General features: G+C 46.1%; 1 protein-coding gene across 1 annotated transcript; it reads right to left on the bottom strand.

Annotated features, from left to right (window-relative positions):
- Positions 1 to 2,855: 2,855 nt before the first annotated feature.
- Positions 2,856 to 10,933, bottom strand: CIMIP4 (ciliary microtubule inner protein 4). The gene is made up of 6 exons (XM_080577035.1): positions 10,390 to 10,933; positions 8,211 to 8,286; positions 6,952 to 7,598; positions 6,305 to 6,452; positions 5,137 to 5,247; positions 2,856 to 4,924 (listed from the first exon to the last, which is right to left on the bottom strand). The coding sequence occupies exons 1-6, from the start codon at positions 10,396 to 10,398 to the stop codon at positions 4,839 to 4,841; spliced, it is 1,077 nt and encodes a 358-aa protein (XP_080433161.1). The 5' UTR covers positions 10,399 to 10,933; the 3' UTR covers positions 2,856 to 4,838.
- Positions 10,934 to 11,057: the final 124 nt, after the last annotated feature.

Here is an 11,057-nt window from a genome sequence, read left to right as displayed (position 1 = left end):
CTCCTAAACCTCTCTTCACTGTTCCCAAGTGCAGTGTTTCCACGTCTGATGCTGGGTCACTGCTTTTAGCAGCTTTAGCCCAAGAAAACTTGGTTCTGTCTGCAGTCCCCACACTGCCACCTCAGCATTTCAAATACTCAGAAAGGAGCCAATTGCAAACAAACCCCAAAGACAACCCTGAGAAAAATACCTTTTTTTTTTTTTTCCTTTTTTTCTTTCTTTTTATTTTCTTTTAAATTTCTTACTTCATAGCTTTTTTGTTCTACTAGTATCAACAACACAGGCAATTCCTAATGCTCAAAAAAACATTCTCTCCTACTGGATACGAGTGTTTTAAATACCTTTCAAACACAATTGCATTTCAGTCTCAGTGCAAAAGACTGAAATCCACTGAAGTCACTGCATTTGCACCCTCTTTGTTGTGATCTCAAGTCACTTCAAACAGCTCTGGATTTCCCTTTTATCCCATTATAAGCAGGATCGGCAATAAGTACTCCATTCTTTTAGGAATTTTGGGCTTACCTCAGGATAGATGTAGCTCTGAATTTAACTTTTATTGTAGTGCAAGCTTTACTGCATAAAGGAATGAATTTAATAGCAGGCTGAAGACTTTGATAAGAGTTTTTGCACTATCTCCTGTTCTTACAGTTACCATTTCTTTTTCAAAATCGCTTGCAGTGGAGATATCAGAGATTGGAATCATTCAGGATAGCACAGAATAGGCAGAAGTCAGAGGGCTAAATGAAAAGAAAAAAAGGTTGGCTGGAGAACAGGAAATCTTTTTTAACAGTGATATCCTGCAGAATAATCTGTTTCTCAATTACAGGGATGCATAAACCTAATCTAGGAAATATCCTTCACTGCAGGAAAAACTAAAAGATAGAAGGAGAGGGTTTTAGAAACTTAGATGCAATTGGTCTCGTCTGTATCAAATTGCTATAGTATGATGTATAGTGAGAACCATAGCATAGTGTAGAGTGAGAAGCAGCCCTGCAGGCCCCAAGGTGAGTGCAGCAGGAGGGCAGGAGGTGCTCCAGGCACGCAGTAGAAGTTCCCCTGCGGCCTGTGGAGAGGCCCCTGGTGGAGCAGGCTGTCCCCCTGCAGCCCACGGGTCCCACACGGAGCAGATCTCCACGCTGCAGCCCGTGGAGGAGCCCCCGGTGGAGCAGGTGGATGTGGCCTGGAGGAGGCTGCGGCCCATGGAGAGCCCCCGCAGGAGCAGGCCCCGGGCCGGAGCTGCAGCCCGTGGAGAGGAGCCCACGCAGGAGCAGGGGTCTGGGGGGAGCTGCCGCCCGTGGGGGACCCGTGCTGGAGCAGTTTGCTCCTGGGGGATGGACCCCGTGGTACGGAGCCGTGTGGGAGCAGTGCTTGAAGAGCTGCTGCCTGTGGGCAGCCCCCGCAGGCTCAGTTCGGGAAGGACGGCATCCCGTGGGAGGGACCCCGCGTGGGGCAGGGGCAGGGAGGGACCGTGAGGGAGCTGCGGAGATGAAGTGTCAGGGACTGACGGCAGCCCCCATTCCCCATTTGCCTGCACCACTCAGGGGGAAGACGCAGAAGAGGGTGGACTGGGGGGAAGGTGTTTTTGGTTTGCTTCTAGTTCTCACTGCTCTAGCCTGTTAGTAATAGGTAATAAATTACATTAATCTCCTTATGCAGAGTCTTTTTTTGCCTGTGACAATAGTTGCTGAGTGATCTCCCTGTCCTTACCTCAACCCTTGAGGTGTTTTCATCATATTTTCTCCCCCTTTCCCTTTGAGGAGGGGGAGTGAGAGAGCGGTTGTGGTGGAGCTCAGCTGCCCATCTGGGCAAAACCACCACATATGATTATCTATATTTCAAGTGCATTACCTGTTTATAGATGACTGAAACAGCTCTTAAATAGCTATTTTAGTGAACGATATATCTACACCAGAGAAGAACCTATTTTTTTTTTCTGAATTCTTGTATGCCAGATAAAACATTGGCTCAGAGCTGCCACCCAATGATAAGACCTGGCAAAATCACTTAAATACAGACTACCTACATTGCAAAGTGCTGAGTTCAGTGAGACTATTTAGAAGCGAGCAACTAATTTCTCACTGCATAAAAAAGACAGTGAAAGGATATTTCCCTCTCCAGTCCTCTTCCCCAACATCTGCAGGGCCAACCACTCATTGCCTTGCCTGTAGCAAGGTCTTTTACTTAACAAATGATATTTGTTAACTGTTAACTTTGCTTTTTTCTTCTTTATTGATTTTCTGCTGATTTATCAACTTGAATCATTTCAGTGTGGGCAGGTAAGTAAGCAAGCAGGAACGAAAAACAGCTGAGAGGAGAAGAATGAGCAGAAGGGAGACTTCCAGCTGCATTTTGTGCTCATTTCAGCCCAGTTCTTGCCTACCTGTATCTGACATGCTATTTGGAGATTTCAAAGCTGGCTTTAAATATGCATGTTTGGGTACTCAAAGTCATCATGGAGTGCCACTTGTTGGTGTTCCTAGCCAAGGTTCTGGCTAAATTAGTCTGTTCAGTACTCAGAGACTTCAGGTATTGATCAGTTCTAGAAGCTGAGCCGTCTCCTTGAAAGCTATCTCAGTTATTTCTGCAGCTTTCAATGTACCACCCGTCAGAAAGCGTTTGCCGCTGGCTGTGCTGTATCATTTGGCAAAGCAGAAAGGAAGATGAAGGGGCATGGCACATGTATGTGTTCATTTGTCATCAATTGGCTGTCACTCATTTGAGTCCATTATACAATTCAATCTGTTTTGTATTATTTAAGTGCTTATAAGCATTTTAATTTGTAAAAAATGTGCAAAATGACCTTACGGCTCTTCACTGCAGAAGGCAAAAACATGGTTTGTGGCAGGGTGTATTGGTGCAAGACCTGACAGTCTGTTTCCCTTCTGATCTAGCCTCTTCATTAGCCTTTCATGTGTAGCAAAGGGCATTTGCTTCAAGCCTTACCATAATTCTGCAGTCTGTCTGCCCAGGCATTAGAAAGAGACCTGTGAATCTGTATGCTGATTCAGCCCACGTTATGTTGTGTATGTATTAGCTAACTGTGCCCTGAACTGCCTGCTTTCAGTATGCCAAACAGTATCAGTAGATTTTTGTTCAGCTACATGTTTTCTGGATTAGGATTTGCCACAGTTTCAGAAGACAGCACTTATTATGTACCTGGAGACATGTTTGTCATCAGTGCTGGAAGCAGCAACGGAACAGGGTGTTCCTGCAGGGCTGTGCTGTTCATGTTCAGCTGCAGTCGAGTAGCGTGTGCTCAGGCAGGAGCCTCTTGGTACTGATACACAAGGAAAAAAACCTACAGGGAGATTTCTACAAGCTGCCATTTGGCCATTCTCCTTAGTTGAAAGACTTGAGCGTGTGCCTGGCAATATCTGAATTCCAAATGGTTAACTATTGCTGGTGGAAAATAATTATCACTTGATTACTGCTAGTTATATTTTAACATCCTTCACTGCTTTTATGAAGTCAGCATATTGTTAGCTAACCCCCAACCAATGAAGGGTGGAGTAACAATCCTAATTCTGCCTCCAAACACTTCATATCACTGAGAAAAGCATCAGTCTTTTAAAACTATGAAAGCTTGGGACCAGAGGGGAAGGTTCAGGGCATTGCTGCTCCCAGACACGTACTTTGTGATTACTGCACCAAACTGGTACACTTCATGGAGCTGGAAGGCAGGATCCTGCAATAAGGACCATTAGATACAGTGAGAAAAACACATCAGGAATCCCCAAACACCCTGCATGTCTGGCAGCATTCAAGCCCTTTGATGATCCCTGGTTATTCTTCAGATGAACTCTCTGGACTCCAGATTATGTAGACTGTAGGGTGGATGCATACATGGGCCGTGCTCCTCTGAGAGACATTTCTCTCCGAGTTAGGGAAAGGGCTAGTAGGGATGAGGTTGGCTTATGAGATTCAGTATGGATCCATCTGCATTGTGGGGGGATTTCAAATTGGATGGGAAGAGCTGGCTTGTTTTTGGATTGCCCTGGCATGCAAATAGTGTGGGCATTGATGAATACTCTGGTGCTTCCTCTTCTCAGGTAAGTTCCTATTTGTTTTCTCGTCATTACTGCTGTTCCCTGCCAGGGCAAGAGCTTTTCCTGAAATCCTCCAAGAGGCAGATATAACAACAAAGCTAGAATAGTGTGCAGAAAAACCTCTTTTCCTAACCAACATTGGCACCTGGTGCCAACCATATGGAGTTGTCCTTAGGTCATTGCATGGATACCGTTTGGTGCCTTAGGAGCACCAGAGCACCTGAATTCACCTAAGCAGCATCAGCAGGAGCTGGTTCTTCATTTGGCGTGCCTGGCTGCTACAGACACCCAGCTCTGAAGCTTCCCTGTGTGGCAGTTTTACAGCCTTCTGTGCGGGGAGAGGGAGGCAGCATTCAGGCCCTTGAGTAACCTTCGTTCAGGGAGGGTGACATTCAAAAACCATGCTCATTTCCATCTGGACTTCACTCCCCCCATGGCTCTCATGCCACTCAGTGGGATTCCTGGTCCTACCTCATAGGTCCCACTCTACCTTATGTGCTTATATGGCCTCCTCTCGCCACCATTACTTTCTACCCTCTGCAAGGGCGTATGCTTCACACCCCAGGCAGACCCATCTTACCAGTGACCAACAAAGTGATTTTTCTTTTCTTGCATTCAGATTTATCTTGCATTGCTCTCCCCAAAGATACCCTAATTGAGCAGGGAACAGCGCACCAGCAACAAATCTGTTGTTGACAACAGCAATGAGCTGGTGCTCTATACAGAGGTTTATTAGATGGCTGAGGAAGAAGATCCCCTGCTGAATGCACTCCAATTCCTATCCTTCATCTTCTAAAGCTTGCCTTTTCTCTTCCCATATTTCTCCTCCAACGCTTTCTGCAAGTTGAGATTTAGGGCATTTTTCTGATGCCATTTCCCTGTAAAGAAGTTCATAGAAAATCATCAGCCTCGCTTCTAAAACTATTATCCCTCAGGGATTTTTCTAGCTGTAGAGCTCCTCTCTTGTGAAAATGCCAAGTTGTAGCACCTCCTCCTCCCCCCACTTTGTCCAGATTCATCTGTTATCCTTGGCAGAAGCAGCATCTTTCTCAGGAATTCAGCAATATACTTTTCCCAGCAGACGCCATACCTAGCTCATCAGTCCTCCTTCCATGCCAATTCTTGGGATCCCTGATCGCCTTCTGAATTACATCGGGGGTGTAGGAATCTTTCATCAAGCTCCTGCTCTCCAGTGGGCCACCTGCAAGGAAGAGGGAATGAGGAAATGCACGCAGAAATCACCCTACTGCAGTCCTGGAACTGAAGCAGGGAGCACCACCAGCAATTTCAAGGGCACAAGAAAAGTCATGTGTTGACCGCGATACCTTTGATCAGGTGTGTGGCTAGGTGCTGAATAATAGCTTCATCATCACCCAGGAGGGAGCTCGTTTGCCAATTTATCTGCTTTTCATCCCCAAGCATGAGACATACATAAAGGGTACAGCAAGGGTATCACCTTTATTTGTGTCCCAGTGCCCTTTCTTTCTTTAAGTGCTCTCTTGATGTCCCCTTGAATCTCCTCATCCATGTGAGTAACTTCCTATTCAACAGTACAGCTCCACAAGAAGCACCATCTTACCACTCCAGGCCTTCTTGAGCTTCTTTTCTGACACGATACTTACAATTAGCTCCCAACTGAGACTTCTCTGTTTATTCCCTCGTGACTTCTAGCCATTTTGGGGGGCTTTATTTTCATCTCTCATCCTTTTCTCCTCACCTTCCTTTTTATTGTACCTTCTCCTTGATAATAATGATTTTGAGCTCCCTGGGTCAAGATGTCCCTCTTTTCTGTGTGACAAAGACCAGGACAATGCAATCTTCAATGCCTGATAGAGGTTTGGGAAGAAATTTCAGAGGCCCGCATCTCTAAATGGCTTAACGAGAAATAATGCCAGTGTTGGAACTGGGGGTAATTTGGGACTGGATATGATAGGGAACACTGAATTCCAAACGGTGGCTATTTAGACAGCTCTGCACATGGTGGATAGGGGTCACGATACACCTTCACTTTTTGTGCTTCAAAAAAAATAGCGAAAGATAAGAAGAGAAAGAGATAGAATATGTAGAAAGGGAGGCTCTGGCTTTCATCTCCTTGAACACCACAGCCTGGGAGTGGCTGTGGATGGAAGGAGTAAGAAGGGAAGTGAGGGTATCCTACAGTCAGACCTCTATCCAAACTAACGTGGCTGCCGTGAGCCCAGGCACAGTGCAGATAGAACCAGCTTGAAGGTCAGGTACAGGTACGTGCATCCCCTCACCTTGGAAGATATTTGACCTCAGGTTAAAACCCAGCTCATTGTAATCAGCAAATGTTGAAGACTCCAGGCGTTTTTTTAGCATCTCAGTGCGGTCGCTGAGTCTTTTCTGTCCTATGATTAGTGCTGCCTTGCACAGAGCTCGCCGTTCCTGAAAACATGAACAAGGAACCACTCTCATTCAGTGCTCACAAAGTGCAGCGAACTGCTGGCATTTCCATCCCTGCACAGACCTTTGAGCTACGACTAACCCCTGGGAATTGGGTCTGTCCTTCAGTCTCCCCCATCAGCTTCTGTAGTCATTATTATTGTATAGAACAACTGTGACTGGTAAAATGGGTGCAAATCAGAAAGGGACGATGGTGTTGTGCCCTGGATTAGGTCCAGGTACAACACTTTGCCTCGCTGAGCTAGGGCTCTGCCTAGCTACAGGAACCTTACAAATGAAAGGGGGATGGAAAATCGAAATGAAAAGAGATGGGAAAGGCTGTCTGTGGAATGTGTCACTGCCCCATACTGTGAAGCCCAAATCCATCCCTCTACATGTCTTCTAGAAACTGCTAATATCCTACCCATTCAGCCCCCCGCTACACCATAAAAACATCCTTCAATCTGCCACAAAGGAGACATCAAACAGCTTCCTCCAATACCTCTTCATTGCTGGCAAGTTCATCTCCACTGGAAAATTTATATTTGCTGTTTTCATGGATCAAGCTGTTTCTCTTCTGCAGAAGCAGCTTCCACTCTGCTTTCATATCTGGCCCTAATGATGATAAGGACTCTTTGGCACTTAATCTGCTGCAGGTCGCCTTGGCTTTTTCACTGCTAGCTTTGGTGGTCTTCCAGGGAGATCCAGGCACTCTGGTGCCCGGCATTTGGTGCTGGCTCACTACTGGTTCTTTGGCATTTGAAACGGATTTGTTGTCCTCCGACTCCCTCTGCCTGGATGTTGTACACAGGCAGTTAGTGCCGTTCCTCCCTCTTGGCTCACGCCCCGCTCTGGGGTCTTTGGTGGCAGAGACATCTTCTCTTTCCTCTTCAAGTTTTCTTGAATGATGGCCCTGAGCAGGGGGAGTTTTGGCCTGGAGATTCTGTTTGCTCTGTCTTTTAGCCTGAACACACTTTGCAGAAAGAGATGCCCGGCATTTAATAGATGTGGAGTTCTTTGCTGTTCCCTGAGCTGCTGGGCTCTTGGAGGTCTTCCAAGAGGCTCTGCTGGAGCTCCTTTGAGATGTTTTCTGTCTGCTGGGACACAAGCCTGCTGGAAGATGCTCCTTTTTTTCTTCCTCAGGTTTCACTTAAAGACAAAAAGAATAGCTCAATGATTTTGATACTGTCTGGATGATTGATAGGTGGTACCTTAAACGGGGCTGGAAACAACCAGACATGTCACTGTGTTGTTGGCAGACAACAAAAGAAGAATTAAAGTCTCAAAGTGGGAAAGAAAGCAGTAAAGAACAGCAACCCTGTACCTTTATACCAAACTTCCCGTAGAATCAGTTCCTAAAAAGAAAAGAAAGTTCCTAAGCAGTCTTAAATGTCTTTGCTACATGAACAGGCACAGAAATGTGCAAGTAAAAATCTTGTGGTCAGACATGCATAAAAAGGTCTCTGTTTTCTTATGTGTGGGTGGCCCCTCCAACCCCTGATCACTGTCACACTCATGAAGATGCACTTACAGTCTCTGTGGCTTGCTGGTATTTGCTGATGACTTTACAGAATGGTGGTGGCTCACTGCAGTTGTGCAAGGAGGTAGTGAGGTAAGTCCACCAGTGGGGGAAAACACTCTCAAGGGGATTTTAACCCGTCAGCCCCCTCAGGAAGGAGGGAGGGAACGACCCACTGCATCACAAGCTGTACTGCAAAGCAAGCTCTGAAGGAGGGACAGTTTCTCTGCCATCCTGCTTACCTGATGTATTGCTGGCCAGCACAGGGTCACTTTCTGCCACATCAGGTGCAGGGGATGGTGGGACCTCTAGCACCCCCTTGGAAGAGAAACAAATGCTGTGTCAGGCCCAGAGAAGGGAATGAAGGGGACAGTGGCCTTGCTCATCTGCTCATCTTTCTATTGACATAGACTTTTCTCAAGCAAATAAACCTCCCCGGATCATGACAGAGCTTTCCGTGCCTAACTGGATGGTTGGTCCTACAACCCATGATCTTGTGAGATTAAAAAAGCACAGAAAAAAAAGAAGTGATTTCACATTCACTGCTCACGTGGGGCAGCCTGACTAGGACATGGCCAGCCAGCGCCTCTGGAGAATACTGAGATGCAAGAGTTTTCACAGGCAGTGGTGCAGACACAAGCCAAAATGGAAGGGAAAAAAAAAAGAAAGAAACCAACAACACCACAGTGAAAACATCATAATTTATTCTGAAGCATCTAGAGATGTCACGTCTGTCATGTGCTGTGCAATTACAATAGCTCCTTCCCTCAGTGTGTTAAAGGAAGGCCAGAAAATAGTCGTGCAAAGCTAGCTCTGCAGAGGAATGGAGACGGGCTGAAGAAGGGGTTTCTTCCCTAATTCTGTCACAGACTCTTCCGTGGTTTGCTTTGCTATTCAGGCTGATACAGTGATCTGTCACTCAGCCTTTGCAACCTGCCTCCTCCACTAGGAGGGAGCTCACGCCTTTCCTGCGCAGGGAATGTCTGTGTAACCCTAAGCTGTGCCTGCTGCTGGTCTGTTCCTCATCCTCATACGACTCTGCAGGCTAAGCCCAAGTGAAACCTGTGACAGCTTACAACTGAAGCCACAACACATGATGGTGAATGTGTTATTTGTGAGCCTGCTGGCACCAGCAGCACTACAAATGTGATCTGTGACATTTGTCACTTCAGCTCAGCGTATGATTTATGTGCTTAGGTTCTGCTCTGAAGGCTGGTTATTGGAGTACAGACACCAGCTGAGGGGGCAGGGAGCCTACAGCTTCAAAGTTAGCGCATGAGAATCAACAGGGCTGATTTAAGGCAGCAGCTTGTTTTACACCGTGCCAGTACTTTGCAGCAGTGTCTGGGACAACGCTGGGATCCTGAAGCTGGAGTTACCATATCAGTCAAACTCCAAGCATCAGCGCTACGTACTGTGCAAACGTAGTAAGAGACAGAACTTCGCCCACAAAAAGAAAAGGGCCACCACAGATGCAGAAAAGAAGCCAGTCCTGGCTCACACTGCAGGATCTGCTTCTTTTCTGTACTGCTTTTATAGAAGAGCTAAAACATTTAAACACGATCAAAGTGCAGGAATCTGCATTCCTAAAGAAACTCCTGGGTCAACTCCCACCTCCTGCTTAAAACAAAAACGTGGCTGTTATTACTATATTCAGTGGGAAGGACTTTCAGTCTGCTGTTGTACTCCTCCCTTCCCATTTCAATGCACATCTTTCAACATAGCAGAATTTCTGTGTACAGAGGCAACGAGCTCATTTCCCAAATCCCATTCAATGACAACCTTCATTTCCCCAATTCATGCTGAACAAAATGACACTGAAGTCCTGCTACTGTCCCTACTTTCTAGTTTGTAATTGCATTTGATGTTATTGCTAGTGCTTATTGTTCATTTTACTTTTGAGCCAGTCAAAGTTCCACCCTGAGATGCCTGAATCTTAATACAAAGAAGGACTCAAAGATCTTTTTACCATCCTCCTGGGTAACAAACACTGCAGAACAATGCCTACTTACTCCTTTGTTAAGCCAATTCTGTAAGGGACAACACATGACATACCAGAAAAGACATATCTTGATCAAACAGCTAAAAATTATCAAACTTGACACCTCTTTCTGAAAAACAACAACAACAACAAAGTGTTTCTGTAGCCTAACACTCTGACTTTCCTGACAACCAGCCATGGAGGAGAGACGGCTGTACAGATTATTATGCCACGGTCACCAGATGCAATCAATAATGGTCTCATACGCCTTTCACATCTGGCCAGGCCTCCAAAATATATGAATATTTCAATGACTTTCCAGATCCGAGAAGCCCCTTTGGGTTAAAATGAAATTAGATCTTTTCTCTTTTTTTCTTTCGTATAGAAAAGATCCAGGATTTAACGTGGGGCAAAGCCTCTTCCATAACCACCTCTCTCACCTGCTCCATGGCCCCTGACGTGACGCCACAGTGATTCCTACAAGCAGAGAGGTCCTGCTGAAGTCCAGGTACGGAGGTGGTATGAAGGCTGAACGGCAGGGGCAGTTGCTAGGGAACATCCCTCCCTCTATCTATGAGCTGTAGTCACCATGGGAACCAGAAGAAACATGGCAGAGATCAGGGTCATCCTTCAACAAAAAAAAAGGAAAAAAAAAAACACAGGAGAGTAAAAGGCTCACATCTCATTAAGCGCCTGTGCCCGTAAGTCCTCATCACAGGTGTAGGGGTTCTTGGAGACTTCTGTAACACAACAATAATCAACAAGACTGTACTTCAGCAGAACGGGACCTTCTAGCATCTGCAAATGTTTCACACAATCTCATTGACCTCCATGAGAGGTGCACCCATTTTCCACAGCAGAAAACGGAGACGGCTGGCTGGCAAAGGGCCTCACGTTGAGTCAGTGACAGAACCAAAGCCTGGCCCTCCTGCGTTCAGCACCCAGTGCTGTGTTTTAGCTCCAGACTTTTCATCTGTTGCACTGTACCATGGACCTGAGCTCTCACCAAGGGAAGAGTGCAACTCTCCCTCAGCCTGCAAAGCTGTTTTCCCCACCCAGTACACAGAGGTCACCGGAAGCTGAGAATAATTAAGAGATAATAAATGCA

Source organism: Anser brachyrhynchus, assembly GCF_964034855.1.
Source record: "Anser brachyrhynchus genome assembly, chromosome: 1".
NCBI lineage: Eukaryota > Metazoa > Chordata > Aves > Anseriformes > Anatidae > Anser > Anser brachyrhynchus.
Note: the sequence above shows the minus strand (reverse complement) of the source record. Positions and strands in the feature narration are given on the sequence as shown.